The 18,768-nt window shown below is 37.2% G+C and overlaps 1 protein-coding gene across 1 annotated transcript; it reads left to right on the top strand.

Moving 5' to 3' along the window:
* The first annotated feature begins 1,688 nt into the window (after positions 1–1,688).
* LOC139968086 (cilia- and flagella-associated protein 58-like) lies at positions 1,689–13,906 on the top strand. Its single transcript, XM_071972436.1, has 17 exons — positions 1,689–1,841; positions 2,579–2,875; positions 3,486–3,634; positions 4,172–4,328; positions 4,949–5,143; positions 5,611–5,748; positions 6,235–6,394; positions 7,178–7,272; positions 8,030–8,209; positions 8,675–8,836; positions 9,231–9,349; positions 9,647–9,815; positions 10,134–10,357; positions 10,730–10,946; positions 12,030–12,149; positions 12,612–12,745; positions 13,667–13,906. The coding sequence occupies exons 1-17, from the start codon at positions 1,833–1,835 to the stop codon at positions 13,785–13,787; spliced, it is 2,646 nt and encodes an 881-aa protein (XP_071828537.1). The 5' UTR covers positions 1,689–1,832; the 3' UTR covers positions 13,788–13,906.
* The last annotated feature ends 4,862 nt before the right edge of the window (positions 13,907–18,768 follow it).

Genomic DNA, 18,768 nt, shown 5'->3' on the forward strand with positions numbered 1-18,768 from the left:
TACGTCTGTGGCGTTCTCTAAAAAAAAGTAGAAACGTACCCAATTTCTCGTAAGGCTATAGGTAGTGAGAAATCGCGATTGTATAACGATATAAAGCGGAAGTTAATAAAAAATTGTAAATAGTTTTTGTTGTCCCCCCCCCCCTTTTTCAAAGCAATTACCAAGATTCTTTATTTAGCCTATAATAATATATGGGTGTTGCGGGATATGGACAGGGAAGTTCCCATTTCTCGACCGTAACCATGCCGTAAGCTGCCGCAATTTTCCTTTTGCGATGACGAAAATAGGAGATACGGTAATAAAAAATATTCCACTGAGGACTGGAATCTTTTTCAACGTTAACAAAACGCTGAGAGCAGGTCATTTGAATATACACGTATTAATTGTACACGGTGTGTTCTTCATAAAAACTACCACAATGGGATCCACTAAAGAAATACTCTTGATGATGTTTTTCAACCGAACCTTTCCTCAGTGGCGTATCCAATTGGTTTACCCCCAAACGAGGGAGTTCGGCCCTGTGGTCGATGAAGCCAACTCCCTGGTAGCAAGGGGGGGGGGGTGGGATTTGGTTTCATGCCCCAGAAAAGGTAAAAAAGTATATAGTCAAAAGGTACACTATGACGCATATCTAGAATATATAAATTATAGATTAAGTTTTATAAGTCTGAGCTCTAAACCCAATTGGTAATGATTTCTTTGATTCTCATAGCCACCTTCCCCGGTGCTTCAGGATATGACGTCACTCCGACGGGCATTTGGTGTATGTACATGCGTGTTTGTGTGTGTGCGACAGGTTATCTTGGCCAGCATAATTTTAATTTTAATTTTAATCTGTATTTTGTAGTTTGATACAAGATAAACGAATTGTTCCCATGAACGAAAAAATGCTTCTGAAGCGACAATCAGAGCAAGTTGCAATGTGTTAAGGTCTATATGACAATATACATATATTACGTTTATAATGCACACGAAACTGCTAAACTATAGCAGGGAGTGGAACAATTACCGTGCACTGGCCGTATACCATTAATTGTTAACAATTTTCACTATTGTCAGCTACCCAGCATCTGATTCCGAAAACACTCACTCCCGCCTTTTTCTACTTGTGAACTTTTCTGACACATTACCAGAGTTGGGAATTTTAGCAGTTATTGTCTTAAATTTCAGGAAGTTTGTAGACCTACATACATAGTAGATAAAAAATGTTACAAAATACTTAACTTCATATATATAAATGTATCTTATACAGTACTAGATAATTCAATAACTTATAAATCAAAGGATATAAGAACTAATTTTTTGACCGTGATAGTAAGTCACTTACTCACTTAGTGAACGGACGGATTTCTTTTCTTCAGAATTTTACATGTTTTGTCGAGTTTGTTTTCTGTAAGGAAACCCGGAATGGCTAATGCTTCAGCAAGAAAGTTGTCGATGTGATGTCCTGTAAACGCTACTGTAGTTTTACCTTACCATTCGAAGTAGGATACATTGATCTAATTTTTCGCAAAATGATCATTATTGCAAACTTTTTCATTAAATAAAACAACACAGGTAACAAATATGTTAATATGTCTGTATTTAATATATTTTATGAGTAAGTAATATTTTCTCATATTCTTAAGATATAAATTACGCTTTTAGAAATTAATCTATATTGTTTTTTGTATGCATCTGGTCCCTAGAAACCATTGAAAACATTTGGCTTAGAAACAGTGAAGCGAAGAAGCCCGAAGGTGTACAGAACTACAGATTTGTGGCCAATGGTTGGAAATTGAACGATAAATTCATTCGCTTATTACAAAAACTGAAAATTGAAGGATAAAAGAATGACAGAGGTAAGTAGATGCTAATTCCTAAAACTTACGCTCATCTCATTCTTAGCTTACTTTTTTTACGTTCGCGTTGGCTAGACCAGTATATATAGGCCTAGAATGTAGTAGTCGTACTAACTTAACCTAGCCTAGTAGTATTGTAATAACACTAGCCAGTACTAGGAATAGCCTAGGTCTATTTATTGCCAAACGTTAGGCTAAATAATCCTATGCTTTACAATTACATTATGTGTTTCAAAACTTACAAATTAATCTTGTCATAACGTTAGACATGAATTGACTCCGGAGGGCCTTGTCCAGTAGGCTAGGTGAAAGCACAATAAAGTATTTTCATAACGTAGGACTGTTGTCAACAACATTTTGTGGCTAAGAGTAAGAAAGTAGATATTTGTCAATGTAAGATTGTGTGATTTGGCCCAGTGTTATAAGTAATATTGGCTTGGTCTTGGGATCAAGTCTTATTCCAGACTGCCTCAGGATATGTCAATAAGACTAAGAGCATTTAAAACATGCCTCCGTGTATACTCACTCATTGTGTGACACACGTTTTCTCTTTAGCCAGTGTAACATATTAAAAGCTTGTCAACACAGGAGTATTTTGCACACCCATATTTCGTGGTTAAGAGTTATGTAGCAAGTGTTGGCAGTAGAGTATGGTACTCATCTCCTTTTAGGACTTGAATACATAGTTCTACACTTTGACTCTCACAATGTAAATGATAAAATTTGTTTGATTAAAGGAAAAGAAAGCAGAGGATGGAGGAACCAAGACATCATTTGAGGATAGTGCATTTGAGTCTTTGGAGAAAGACTTCCAAGAAGTGTTGAATGAGTTGATGGGTGACAAAAGTTTGGAGAAGTTTCGTACTGAATACGAGAAGCTGCACAGGGCACTAAAAAAGTCTCATGATAGTGAAAAGAGGTTAATGCAAAAATGCCGGGAACTTAATGCAGAAATTGTGGCAAATTCTGCCAAGGTAGCCACAGCTTTGAAGTTGTCAACTGAAGATCAGACGACGATTGCCCAGTTGAAAAAGGTAAGGATCAATCTTAAAACTGCATTCTGTGTCATTCTGACCATGGCATAAAATATTGAGACATATCCCTTTATTATAACTTAGAAATACTTGTGTAGTTCCAACTAATTGGCTACCTTTCGATAGCAAGTCATCATCGGTTAAGATAAGTGTTTTTTTACAATAATCAGTTAACGAATTGGAACCTACATAAATAATAGGGAATCAGGAAATAATCAGAATTTGTAAAATTTGTAAGTGTCCCTTCTTATTCAAACTGGTTCATATAGTAAAACATTTAAACGTAAAGAAAATTCAATGGGTGAAATATCTTTACATCATATTTTTAAACTTAATTTGGTTCCAGAAAGACAGTTAACCAGCAGTGTTTGCAATCCAGAAACATTACAATGGTGTTCAACATAAAGTTGAAGTGAACATATTAATAATGAAACTTGACATTGACTGGATGTGCAAAATAACTGGATAGTCAAATAACCTATAAACTGCAATGTGTCTTAGGTGTATATATGCTTAAGCCTCTCACAAAAGGACAAAAAGTCAATATAGTCCATTGTTATCTCTTCCTCCTTTGGTAATTTTTGTTCATTTTCTTCATCTTATTGCCTAGGAAATTGAGAAAGCCTGGAAAATGGTGGATGCCTCTCAGGAGAAGGAGCAGAGAGCCAGAGAGACAATTCAATCCTTGAAGCTGGAAATATTCAACCTCAGTAAGCTGGTCGAACAAGGCGCAGGGTTATCCATGGGGCAGGAGCACAGGTTGGTTATGTGTGAACATGTACACTCATTTATGTAGTACAATGTGCTAAATCTTAAGGAGAATATAAATTACTTGAGATTAAGACCCGAGTTGGTTCCTCATCGAAGATTTATTATATCATTTGTTGTAGATTCATGCAGTGTATTGTATTAGGAAGGGGGCTTAACTGGGGTTTAGAAACTTTCAGCTATGCATTTTAATTTTTGATGGGTGGGGGGGGAGGGGGACTGGAATGGGAAGTTGGGAAAGAAAGGCAAGAATTGGGATACTTGTTACTACAATGCTTTATGCTGTTCATTCATGAATGTACTATTTGAGCCTTAGGATGCCTTTGTGTGACCCAAGAAACTTCTGATCATATGAAGTTTTTTCCTACAGAATCTATGATTTATCTTACTGTGAATATTGGTAAAAGTTTTCAGAACAGAAAGCAATTTATTATTATTTGCTCTGATATCAAGAAAAGCTTCTAGTCATATGAACTCAAATAAACAGCAAAATTCCAGAACATGAGTGTTTTTCCCCTCCATATTCAGTGTCAATGAACTGTTGAAAGCTAAAGAAGATCTTACAAAGGAGAGGGATGAGAAACTGGAAGAGATTGCCAAGCTGAGAGAGAACCTCTCTGAAGCCGGTCAGAAACAGCAGATGGCAGAGAAAGACAGAGATGAAGCTGCCACAAAGATTGCAGAGGTAATACTTAGAATGTTGTCTTTAATCATTATATCGCATGGGATATCAACATTGTAATGCTATTACCCACAAAAATGCAAAAATCAAATGGAGATTGATGAAGGTGGTGACATTTTAGAATCAGTGAATATCTGGCAGCCGTGAATTTTGTGGGCTTCAAGCCCTTGCAAGTTAAAGTTAGGTAAGCTTTTCATTTTGAGCATTTGTGTAGATTTTCGTTTCAAAGTTGAAAGTCTTCCAAGCTGTCTTAAACTTTGTTTGCTTGAATTACCATGAAGTGTAAGTCTATGAGCCAATCAGATTAACACACATGTGCAAATGCTGAGTGTCACCAACGTGACCACTCTCAAGGCAGTAAAAATGGTGTGAACAGGTAATATGGAAGATTGTCGTTTACTTTTGTTTTTTTGTCAGCACTCAGATGTACAAGAACCAGATGCTGATTCTGAAATTTGTGCTTTAATGAAATAGCCTTAAATTGATTGTGTTGGATCCTTTTCCTGTAAGATGCAAAACATAATATGTCAGAGTCTCCTATCAAGGAATACTGCCAGTTTTTTTTATGATTATTTTTTTGTGTTAACCAATCTGGATTTTTATCTCTTTTTTCTTCATTTCAGATGTCCCAAGACATTCAAGTCAGGAGCAACGAAGCACAGCGTGAACAGAGAAGAAAGGAGAAATTGGACCGTGAACTTAAACAGTCCAAGAATGAATTGGAGCAAAAGACCAATGAAGTCAAATCAATGGGCAGCCAATGCCAGCGTTACAAAGATGATATTGACAAACTTGAGAACCAGCTCAAAGAACAGAAGGTATCAATATTCTACTCCTTTCTCTCAGCTTACTTTGTTAACTCTTACTGTTTACTCTTACATGCTGTTAGTGATATGTCATCGTTATGTTCAGAAGTGATTCCATAACACTGGTCTAATTTGTCCATGCTAAGACGACTGGAATTTGACCAACCTACCTTTAAACACTTTGCCAGGCGCATTTATATGTACTACAATTGTATTAACATTTATTAATTAGCTAATTATGTTAACGCTGTCACATCTTAAGTCTACCTCCCATATAAACAACATTTCCTTTTGGAAATTTATGCTTTAACTTTGAATATTGTTATTGGGGTTGGGTTGGTTGGGTGGGGGGAAGGCAGAGGATGTTTATGACACCCATCTGCTCACTAGGTTTTTTACAAATCATAACTCTACACCTCATTATAGGGCAAAATATGACTTAGTTGAAATGTCATCATTTGGGTTTTCAAAACTTTCAGATTCTCTTTGAGCGGACACAGCGTGATACAGACATCCTGAACACACGTTTGACCAAACTTCAGCAGGACTACGACCAACAGCTGGTCAACTGTGACTCGTTAGCTCAAGAAAACCAACAAAAGTTCAATGACCTCAAGGTATGTGTGAATGTTAACCAACCATAATTAAAAACAGAAATTTAATATAACACAGTGTCCTTTTCGAATTTAGCCCGATTTTTTAATGTATATATGTCAGAGTGCAGAAAAAAAAAATTGTGAGAGATCTTGAGGTTTTTCAGCTTTGAAGATATTTACCTTCATTGTCTGGAATGCTCCTTTAAGGCCAACTTGATACTGTAATGTTGATCACTCTCAGTCTGTCTTACTATAATTGTTCATTCATAACTTTATCAATGCTATTTCATCCAATATTAGTTCTTTTCAAACATGAGAAAGCCCATTGATGACATCCAAGACCATAATCCTTGACAAGTTTGTAAAGCATTGTAAACCACCTTATTTGAGGCCATAAAGGTCTTGTTCTGAAACAGCTACTATCTAAGTCTTTTTATTATCATGATAATTTGAAATTGACAAACTATGCACTCAGTATTGAACGTGCATGTATTATTCTCTTGTCAGTCGAAAGAGGACGAGATAAACCAGTTGAAGCAAGATACCCTTCGCCTCACCAAGATGAGGGAGACAATCCAACGAAAGCTACGGACAGTCGAAGACCAGAAGGGAGACACAGAACAGCAGAAAGAAACTCTCAAATCACAGATCATTGCTTTAGAGAGAGGTAACAAAACCTGGCCTGCAGGATTATAGTATTAATAAGGAATTCCCATTCACTAAATTGACAACATCTCTTGATATGAATCCATCCTCGGGATGATTCAGAAATCTTAAGAATCTTCTCCAGTTATTTTTTTGTCACATCACTTTCCATTAAATTTCTTGAAAATGTCTGTCCACTGCTAGAGCTGTCAGAGCTGACATCCGTAGCCTAATTTGCATGTGAAGCAGTGGGCTGAAATTATTATTGTCATCAAGTGACTGGGCTAATTATTAGCTGATGGCACCGTGTTTGGAAAGGAAAGAGTACACTGCAGCATTAGGATGAATGGTCAAAGGTTATCCAAAGGGACGTTCAAACAGATTGTGTAATTTTATTAATGAAACAGACTCAACTGTACCAAGTTAACTAATGACTGTATTTGTTTTGAAGTATAGGTGTTAACTCCAGCTACAACTTGAGCTGACATCCAGATCAGTAGGCCGAAAGCATTTGGGCAGTCCACCATCATTGGCGAATGGAAGTTTGGCATTTGGTAGTGTTCTGACAAAAAGTACATTGCCATGCAGTTTCATACATAGGATCTTCGTAAAACACAAATGTTTATGTATGCCCCAGCTGCATGAAAATAGACACACTGACTCTGCTTCAGGAAAATTAGGTACAGACAACTTGCAATGTGACCAGTCACATCAAACTTAGAAATTTAATTCCTATCTTTATCCCTTCGTTCTGCTATTCTAACTTTGTTTTTTAAGCTGCCTTTCTTTTCCTTTATGTTTTTAGAAATTGAGTCCAGTAAGAAGCAAGCAGAAATGGATAGGAAGGCGATTGATGATCTTGTCAGAGAAAGAGACATCTTAAACAAGAATTTGTTGAAGGTAAATATCAGAGTAGCCGATAATTCCTTACAGTACATCCATTTCATACATTCTGATTTCAGTTACAATCTCCTTCCTCCCCACCAATGGAAAAGGGAATTCAATTTGTAAAATTCTGTAGGGTTTTCCTGGTAAATGAGCTTTGACATAGTATTAGTGTTAAATAGTATCACATCAATAGAAGGATACATTGAGGCATTAAAAATCTCTCGCATCATGACCACATTTTGTTATCTTTAACTTGAGAATTCTGGACAACTGTGACACTTGTAAGTTCTCAGACTAAGGAATAAGAACTAACAGTACTTTGCAATTCATGGTTTCATTCTGACTTTTGAGATTTTGAAAGGAAGGGTATTCTTATGAACAGTAAAACCTGTATAATATACTCACCACTTTTATACAGATCCTGAATTGTCTGTGCATATTTCTTTTCTACAGCCTACCCTTTTCAAATTTCCATTTAAAAAGGCAAAATGTCTTGTCAACACAACTATACAGCATCTTTTGGACTATATTTCCCAATTCCATATGTCACATTGTAAGAAAAATTGTACTACGTAATGACACTTCCAATCCTAGAATAAGCTAAATAATGGCAAAACTCTGTCATCTAAATTTATTTCATATCTTGACAACCTCCATTTTCAAGGTGCATGGGAAAGCCAAGTTGTTAAAATTGTATAATATTTGATGAAATGTCATGAATGGTTATTTATGAGATTGAAATTCCTGACATGTTTTTCTTTGGCTATAGGCTGCAAGTGCCACCCAGAAGCAGCTTAACTTGGTCAAGCTTCATGAACAGTCGAAGAAGAACTTGGAACAGGAGATTGCAAACTACAAGGAGGAGGCTCAGAAACAGAGGAAGATTATCTACCAGCTGGAGAAGGAGAGAGATCGATACATCAATGAAGCCAGTGACCTCACTCAAAAGGTAAGAGGACAGTCTTTATCCATCTCTCATTAACAAATCTATTATGCTAAACATTGCTAAAAACACATCAAAATCTGTCAGTTTGGCTGGTGAATTGATAATTAGCACTAAGGTTCTGTTAAAACATGCTTTGAAGAAATCCCTGTGATTTTGTTATTTTATGTCGTTTTCAAATTGGTCACAGGTTTGAAATGGCTTAGTTCCAATTAATTTTATGGAGATAAGAGGTTAAACTCTATTACATTAAAGAGTAGAATATCTTTGTATTATTTACCGAATTCAGACCTGGATAGATTAATAATACACATTTGAGTAATCAACATTTGTCATTTGTTCATGACTTATTGGAATGAACAGTTGCCCAGTGTTGTTAGGTTTAAGGCCTTTTGAGTTACAATAAAGATAACAAAATGTGGAAACTCACTGCGTGTCTCACTGCAGCGTTCTCATGATGTATTTTAACAGGTTCTCCAACACATGGAGGATGTAAAGGTTCGCGAGATGCAGATCTTTGACTACAAGAAGAAGATTGCTGAAGCGGAGACCAAACTGAAGCAACAGCAAAACTTGTATGAAGCTGTTCGCAGTGACAGGAACCTCTACAGCAAGAACCTCATTGAATCTCAGGTATGATGGTGCTTCATCTATATCTTCAGAAAATGTGGGAGGGGGGTTGGGTGGGGGCGGGGGGAAGTTGGGATAACATCTCTGCTCTAGTGTGTCATCTCTGCGGATGGTTAATTAATTCTTCAGCTTGTTTTGTGGTAGTGGTAATTACTTGATACTTGTTTGAAGTCTGTGGCAATATTGTATGTTGTTTTTCATTCAAGCTCTTACATAATAATGTGATTATGTGAATGTGAAACAGATGTCAAAGGTCATGTGAGGATAAATATTCATGTAGCAGAAAAGAAAGGTGAGGGGGGAGGCAGGGAGTGCTTGTCAACTGCTGACCACCTAAGACTGCTAAATGATTGTCATTGTCAGCAGGTTAAGACATGAAATATGTTTCTATTTTTAGGATGAAATTACTGAGATGAAGAGAAAATTGAAGATCATGAATCACCAGATAGATCAACTGAAGGAAGAGATCACAGCCAAGGAGGCAGCCCTTGTCAAGGAACATTTAGATCACCAAAGGTAGGTCGAGTCAGCAGATGACCTCTGCGAATTTAGGAAGATAAGAATCACGTAAAGGAAAAGAGTGATACAAACATATAAAATACTTTACAAATAGAAGTTGTAAGTTACTGAGTTTTCTGTAAAATCGTTGAATACATTGTCACAATGAAGTAACTACCAAGCAGATATCTACTTTAGTACCATTTTCTGCTTCAGAAATAAACTGGAGTGTACAGAAAACTTGATCAGTGTTGATATTTCCTTTCAATTCAATTGATATATATATTTGTTTGTGGTTTTGTTTGATATCATTAGAGTTGAGAAAGAGAAGGATGCGTTGAAAGCAGAACTGCAGAGGATGAAGCAACAAGCAGTCGAGAGCAAGGCTTACATCGAAGCACAGGAAGCAGAGGAAAGGAAACTTCTCAAGATCATCTCCGAAGCAGATGCTGAACGGCTAAGGCAGAAGAAAGAACTAGATCAGGTATGAGATTTTTATTTTGTTATTGGAGGGACACCCACAACCTTTCCACATGTGAATGTTGTTGTTTACACCTCTTGCACACCCCTTTAAAATCATGTATGAGAGATTGGAAGGCATGATTATATTATCTTACTTAAAATTCTTTTGATGATTCAAAACTCTTAATGATGACAAAGAAATACGTCATAGTGGATGAAACAACATAAAGCATTCTTTGTTCACAGTCATTTTAACTCTCTCTAAGACATCACAGGTTATGTGACAGTTTGAAAGTCGCTAGATCCCGTTTCCCAATTCCCATCTTCAAATTCTCTTCAGGTGATCAACGAGCGTGACATCCTTGGCACCCAGCTGGTGAGACGTAACGACGAGTTGGCGCTCTTGTATGAGAAGATCAAGATCCAGCAGTCCACGCTCTCAAAGGGTGAGCTCCAATATCGGCAGAGACTGGAGGACATCAGACTCCTGAAATTGGAAATCAAGAAACTCAGAAGAGAGAAGAACATTCTGAATAAAAATGTGGCCAACGTAGACGATCTGAAGTGAGTGAATTCATGGATCGGATTGACTCTTTTTATGAGAATTTTAATGTTTAGATTGCATCCTTCTAAGGTTTAACAAACTTGAAACAGAAAGAAGGAAAGAAAGAATTATATAGCTAGATAGCATTCATAGAGAAAGTAGAAGAAGATTGGATTTAGACTATAGAAAAGATTGTACGGAGCAGTGTTCAATATCCAGAGATTTTCTTTCTGTTGTACATACAAGACATCTATATTTATATTGCTAGTTTGTAAAAAAATATTAATATTACTTGAGAGAAGCCACATCATTGTAAAAAATAGCAATTTATAAAAGATTGAAGATCCTATTGTTTGTAATTGAACAATGACAATGAATCTATTCACTCACAGGAGGGAAGTCTACCACCTTCAGAGGGAGCTGTTAAGAGAACGGACCAGATGCAAGGCGTTGGAGGAGGAGCTGGAGAATCCTATGAATATTCATAGGTGGAGAAAATTGGAAGGTTCCGACCCCAGCACGTACGAGATGATTCAAAAGATTCAGACATTGCAAAGGAGGTTGATTCAGAAAACAGAAGAAGTGGTAGAGAAGGAACTTTTAATTCAGGTGAGGGCAGAATACATCACTTATCTTACAGGCATGAGCTTTTTCTGCGAATATCTGTGATTTCTTTTCTACCTCGGGGACAAAAAGTATTATCCTAACACATTGAAGCATTTCTGGCCGTTTCCGGCCATTTCCGGCCGTTCTGCAGCCCAGCTACTCGAAGATGGCAGGCACCGGATTAACATTATAAAAGGTTACAAACCTAAGATTGTTTATAAACTTCGGGGAGGTCAACGGGCCAATTTGACTTATGACTATTGATTGATTGATTGATTGTAGCATACGAAAACTGGAGCCTATACCGCAATTTTTGCAAAGTTCTGTGATTTTTGTTTTACTCCAGGCTCGTCCCTGATCTTAGAGTGAAAAATATTCCACACTGTGAGGTGAAATTTCCATGTCAATATCTTGTCCCATACTTGCTATACAAGTTCCTATGAGGATGTGGTGTTGACCAACGAATGCAGAAACTTTCCAGCATTTTTGTTAAGCAATCAACTTCACACACCCGTGTATTCCTTTAAAGTAGTATGTTAAGCGTCCTTCGGCATTGAATAAGTCATAATCTGTTAGTAAAACGGATGACCATCAAGTAAGGGACCTGAATACATAAAATGACAATTTTTTTCCCTATCCCTAGTCACACAGAATCAGGGTCAAAGGTTTGCAAATGACAAAAGCTAAACTTAACTTTAACTTTGTGGAACACAAAAGTCATCTGTTTTGGAGTAAACCATTCAGAACTTACTAATTACAAGTAGCTAGATTGGTTGCAACCAGAAATATCTCATAGTTAGAGTGAGGGGTATTCATTTATTTGTGAATATGATTACATGGCTTTATTCAGAATGCAGAAACTTACAAACAAACATAAAATAAAGTTGTCAGGGATTTTCTTACCATCATGATAGATTTACTGTTGTTGACATTCTGCCTCAAGTATCTTCTGATTCGTGTGGTGGTGTCTGAGCAGTATGCAAAAAACAGGGCAAAATTTGCCTTCCTTTATATTTTTGATAGTTTGATGACGATCTTTAAAAGTAATAACTTAATTTTAAAACGATACTTCTGTTTTCTCTACAGGAGAAAGAAAAGTTGTATGTTGAATTGAAACACATTCTTGCGAGACAGCCCGGACCAGAAGTAGCAGAACAATTACAGATCTACCAACAAACCCTCAAAGATAAGACCAAACAGTTGAAGGTAAATTGAGAGTGATTTCGAAAGGAATCTTCATTACATTAACTTCTCAGGGAAGTTATAAGAGATTGGAACACAGTCTTTTCATACTGACCATTTGATTTGATGGGAGGCTTACAAACCTTATAGGCCAGAATATTAACCTTGAAAACTTGGTGAAATGACAAAGGGATTGTTTCAGTGTCAAGGCATAGTAAAAATTGTTTAGTAGAATAATGTGATTGTATAATATTTGCTCATTTGAGTGGTTCTGATTGTTGACATGCAATAATGTGTAAGAAACTGTTGGCAATAATATAGTTTACCTTGTTGAACTTATCAGATTGCCATATCAAAGATAAATATGAACATTCAATAAAATTTGGCACTTTGAAAAGACCGTACGTAGTGAATTGGTTTAGATTACATTGTTTTAATTGCTGATCTCTGTTTCTTGTAAAGTCATGAAGTTTCCTCTCTTTACAGAGTATGGCATCTGAGCTCAACATGTACGAATCACAGGTCAGCGAGTACAAATACGAAATAGAGAGACTGGCCAAAGAGTTACAAGATGTCAAGAAGAAATATTACACACAGAAGAGAAAAGAACAGCATGCAAGGTTTGTCAAAATTGGTTGATTATATATGACACTAGTCATTTAAAGGTGTTTATTTTAAATTGTAAAATGTAAACTCATCCAACAACCCTCGCCCCTCAACCCCCTGTTTCCCTCCATGTGGTCCTAATGGTTATGTTAGATTTAATATAACTTAATTATAATTTTTGACTCTTCTTATCTGGGGAATGGTTAAGATCTTGTAGCCCTGTCAAATCTCTATGAAGTAGTCAATAAATGATTGAGAGGGGCTCGGCCATTGATTGAGAGGGGCTCGGCCATTGCTTTAGGGCAAGCTAGATATTATCTTAGACTTCCATTGAAATGACAGGGCACCACCAACAGGAGTTTTCTTCAGCTTACAAGAGGGCACCCAGGCAGGATTTATAAATTTGAATTTGTATGAATTCATGTATTCCAAAGTGAGAGAACACACATACAGAATTGACACCATTACGATCAATGAAATCGTCCGTCAAACCATACTTCTAGATCTTTATTTTTCCGTTTGGTTCATTAATTAGCTGTTTTCTGAGGCAAATATTGCTGAAAGTTTCAAGAAAGTTTTGAGCGCCGGTGAAGTTTGATATTGAATGACATTTAATGATCAAGCTAACTATGGAGGAGATAATCATGGACTGTAAGTTGAGAAAAGAAGCATGCAGTTGTTGCCATCAATAACAGATGATGTTTAAGAGCATTATGGCAAGTGGCAGAGATACCGATGGCAATTTGCCATCGGTGGCGCTGGGTAATTTGAGAAGTCTCTTCAGGGCTCTAGCATTGGTCGTTTATTACAGACATGTGACGTACATCTTAATGTGAATAAATCAAGTTTTAATGGTTGTATGAATCCACCATAACAAACATTTCACATGTATTTGACCTAATCAGTGTTCTTCTTCTTCTTGGTATATTTTGCAGGGACAGAGAGAGAGCACTGGCTCAAGCCGGGGCTCCAACCATACAACCACAGCACACAGACAAACCAAGGTTCACAGGTGGTGGCTTTAACCTCACACAGACCGGGAAGGTGTCTGCTTGAGTCACCTGTGGCAAAATATATTACTTTTTTTCACCTTGAATGCAAACTTTCCTGCCTTGTGCTACCGTCCAACATCAATTTGTTATCCCAGAAAGATTAATAAATAAGTTTTAAATGGAGATCTGTTTTTATTTCAGTATCTTGAATTTTGGAAGTTTTAATGCAGTTGCAAACATGTGGCTACAAATCTCTTGTTGTAATTTAAAGTTTGACCCGATAGGCTAACCAGAAAAATTTCAGTTCATGTTTCTACATCTATTCTGATGTAAAATATTTGCTTAAGAATGTCCATAGCTGTGACTACTCCACCAAAACATGTTATTTTCCCATCATATCAAACCAGAACAACCACAAATGAAATCAATAACCACTCATCTCTAACAAACTTTGAAATACTCCATCAAGCCATTTCAGGCCATAGACAAAATATTCTCTTAATTTAGATTGAGCAACATATGATCTTTAATGGGTCATTTCTCAAATTAAAGGTGTTGTTGGAATTCAACCTGTACAAAGGAAAGTTCTTATGACTGGTTTACATCATATTAAATTAGTTTTGAAACTTAATCCATTTGAAGAAATAAAACAAATGAATAAGTGACCTAGATTAGATATATTACAAAGATATGGCACTTTTTTTGGATTTCTTTAAAAAAAAATGTTTGTAAACTTTTTTGGGTAATAAAATTAAGTCGAAGGATCACATTCATTCTAATCTGGAGGACAAATAATACTGTTCAAAGGGCACAAGCATGTCACATTTGTTAGCAAGAATCACTATTATAGCCTGATATGGGTATGATGAAAGCAGCTTTCAAAGTATTCGTATATTTAAGTTGAATTTACCTTGAAACAGGAAACCACAGAGTGATTTGTGCAGTTTATATCAGAATGCTTTCTCCAAAATGCTTGATTTTAAGCTTTTTTGTCAAGGAAAGTTTGATAGCAATAAAGCCAAAGGTGTAATTCTTTACAGCTTTCAGGTACCCAATGGAATTTATAAAAAGAACTGAATTTTGATGTAACTTCTACCCATGAAATTTGGTCCAAATAACAATATGCTACATTGACATCACCCCCAATATTAGTTCATCTTTAAAGGCCATGAAAAAACTAAAGCCTAACCTGATAACTGAACAGTGTGTTTCTTGAAACATTCATACAGCACAATAAGAAATTTTCTCTATTAGCATGCAAACTGAACTATCAACATCTTTGCATGAAAATGCTTGACCACAAATTATTTAAGAGATTGATGAAAAACTTGAAAAAGAACCTTAAATCCCCCACATGTTTTGCCTTCTATAGGCTGATCAGCTCTCTGCATGGGTACAATGTATCCATTTAAGTCACCGGTAACCTTATATCCCCCACATGTTTTGCTATCTGTAGACTGATCAGCCATCTACTTTGATACAATTTATCCATTTAAGTCGCCCATGACCTTATACCCCCCACATGTTTTGCCTTCTATAGGCTGATCAGCTCTCTACTTGGGTACAATGTATCCATTTAGGTCACCTTACATGTTACACATTCCCCACTTGGTATTACAAATTTTAACAATTGTATTAACAGCAATAAAGAAAATGTTGTATTCTTAATATCATGAGTGTTGCATTATTTTTGTTTTCTTGTTTGCTGCATTTTTAAGGCAGGATATTGAAAATGATCTTTCTGTTCACTTTACTTATCTGAAGACATGACCATATTCCGGTACAATCATCATATTGTTATATTATTGAAACATGTTAATTGTTTACCCACACTTAGCTCGCCTTTCTCTGGCCCCACCCCCCCTCCCCCCACCCAATTTTCCAGTTCCTTTATTTCCTGAGCTTGAATTTCAGACACTTCAGATTATTCGCAGACGTTAGGAAGTGCCAAAATGTCTAAACGGAGAAGCTTTCAGTGTCTGTAAAATGCTTTCTTAAGTTTCATAATATAGTTAACAATTTTACCGGAACTCGCTAGCGTGCTTATAATAACTTAACAAAGATTAACAGATATATAAATTTGCCTAGAAACAGCCTTGCAATACTCCTGAAAAAGTTGCGTGCAAAACAAATCATCATAAAATGCAATTAAGTTCCGGAAATGAGACATTTTAAATGGTAAGTTAATTTTCAAGTCCGTTTACGAAAACAATTGAAATCGCCCATCGGCGATTTGATTTGTTACCTCATGAATAAAGCAAGTCTACTGTGCCTTGTTACTGAAACATATATATATAGAGCAGACAACTTAAGCTTGGCCGTAAAATTGGCTGGCGTAAACCATGTTCCTTTGAGCCCGAATACGGTCCACATTGTCCCAAACATACACTGTCAAATAATGGTCATTGGTTTTCCAAATTCAGAATTTTCGAAGGATTTCGTAACATGAACTTTTCCCATTACAACACATTTTTCAAAGCAAGAGAATTGTCTTTGGAGAAGCAGACAGTTTACCCTTCGGGAGACATACTGATTAATTTAAGTTGATACAACATTTGGCATGTATGTTTGTGAAATCTAGCGGGACACATACATTCCACTGGCAGATACTGACTGTAAAGAAAATTTCTTACCGTACTAGTAAGTGAAATCAAACTGAAGTCGTTTCATCGCAAAGATGTGGATTTCATCATTTTTTAAGTGGAAAAAGTTGGATGTGGAAAGACAAAATGTCATTTTACAACACTTTATTGCATAAAAAAGCAACAATTTCAACAAAAAGCCGAAATGGAAAATTAATATCTCACTGACCGTAAAGTCAACGTTTCGAGATAAAACGTCTCAAGCTTTCGACATAAAGATGTCGAAAGTTCGATGAAAGAAACTTCAGATAAATCCGAATCAAACCTTTTCGCCACTATATCGTAAAAAGTTCGAGGAAGGAAAAAACAGTATTTCGAGTTAATATTTTAATAAGAAATGGTCAAAAGTTGAGACAAAAAGTTGCACTTTTTTCGATATAAAACGCAAAATATTTGAGAAGAATTTTCAGATGAAAGGTTGCAATTCTAAAGTACCATTTTGGCCACAGTAGCATCTTCACTGACCCAAATTTTTCTGGTAAATACCCCCAAATCCCATCGGTTTCTGCCTTCCCCCCTCCCCACCGACTTTTTGACAGCTTCTACACACTGAACTGTTCTAGCGTTTTGAAACAGCATTGGACCACCGGAGTGACAAGACTAAATCCAAAGGTAGTATCACTATAACGGAACGGTGGGCTTCGCTTCCACATACTATCAAAACACTAAAACTTTCTGAAACGGTTGAAACTCGAGCAGTTTGCAACCAATGTCCAAATATTTGAACTTGAGACGTTTGATATCATCATCTAGCAGCAACACTGGATATACTCAACTGATCAAATTAAAAAGGCACTTGATTAGTTCAGTAAAGCTCGAATAAACGCCGAGAAAAACTTGCGATTTTACAAGTAAGTAAAAGAGCGTTCGTGCCGAACTGGGCCTAGGGACAGTGGCGTAGCTAGGTTTTTTTGAGTGGGGGGCCATGGGGGGCTGTTCTTTCTTGTGGGGGGGGGGGCCGGAGGTTACTATCTAAGCGGAGCGCCACCTTGGTTGGCGCGGAGCGTACAGAGAAAATTTGAGATTTCAGCACCCCCAGATCACAGGAGATGGCACCTGTGAGGCAAAATAGCAACCAAAAAGGTGTGCAACTTTGGTGACAGAAATGCAAAAAAAGTTTTTTCTCTTTCATGCTGACTGGCCTTGCCAACTCAGCCAGACTTTTAACTTGAGGGAAGTTGGCATCATTTGTCGTTTCAAGGTGTCAAGGCCTTTCTCCCAACTCAAACCCCTGTGGGCTACCGGTAGTAGGTTTGCAGGATATGCCCACATGTGGACTTAAATAGCATTAGAGGAAGGGGATGGAAGTCTATCGATGTTTCGGTAATGGTCCACACTGGTGGCTCGGTGCTAATTAGGCCATTTATTGGGTTTCTTGAGGCAGCTGTCATCAGAATCTGGGTTTTTGTGCCAATCGATGACCGATAATGATGTATTGGTATGTAAATTTCTTCTTCATACATCTAGCAACACTCTAAAAACAAATGAGTGGATTTCATTCCATTGGAGTGATCGCTCGGCGCACTTCAAATTAAGAGTGAAATTTAACTCTATTGGAGTTAACCCTCACTCCTAATATGAGTGAATATAACTCTATTAGGAGTTAAGATTTACTCCAATGGAGTGGAAATTCACTCTTATACCGGAAGGTGCTCAGTGATCACTCCCATGGAGTGAAATTCACCTATGTTTTTATCAGTGCAGTACAGTGCATATCATCATAGACGTACGTACGTACTACGTACGTTCGTATATCAGACGCACTCGATACCCACACGATACGATACGGTCCTGGAGAAACAATTTCCACTCATCATTTTTTAAGGCGATACAGTAGTGAGTAGTGAACAGGCACAGCCGCATGTTTGCAGGAATTTCAGAATTCCCAATTTTTATATCTCTACCAGTAGTGGAAAATCATGTTTCGACAGTTTCGTGGGCATAAAAAAGTTGTTTTGTGGAATATTCAATGACATATCAGGGGCGGATGCAGTATTTGTGACAGGGGGGGGGGGTCTGACTGGTCCAGCCGCGCCTGAACGTAAGACTATCTAAGCGGAGCGCCATCATCGGTTGGCGCGGAGCGTACAAGCAAATTTTTGGCTTTACAAACCCCCAGATGGCCGGAAACGGCACTTCCCGAGTATTCTAAGCTGCATGTACCTAGCCTGAAAATATGGATCTCATGTCTGCAATTTCTCAATTGATGAGAAAAAAACAATCTATGAAATATGGTATTACATATCAGATGAGTTGAGATGATACAAAAATCATAATGCCTTTAGCCCCCAATCCCCTCCCGTTCCGTCACCACTGTTTGATGCAGGGCCGGATCCAGGATTTTGGAAGGGTGAGGGGTTTGCTCATGAAAAATTCGTTAGCGCATCCTAGCAGCCTACCGCT

Source organism: Apostichopus japonicus, chromosome 5 (assembly GCF_037975245.1).
Source record: "Apostichopus japonicus isolate 1M-3 chromosome 5, ASM3797524v1, whole genome shotgun sequence".
NCBI classification, from domain to species: Eukaryota; Metazoa; Echinodermata; class Holothuroidea; order Aspidochirotida; family Stichopodidae; genus Apostichopus; species Apostichopus japonicus.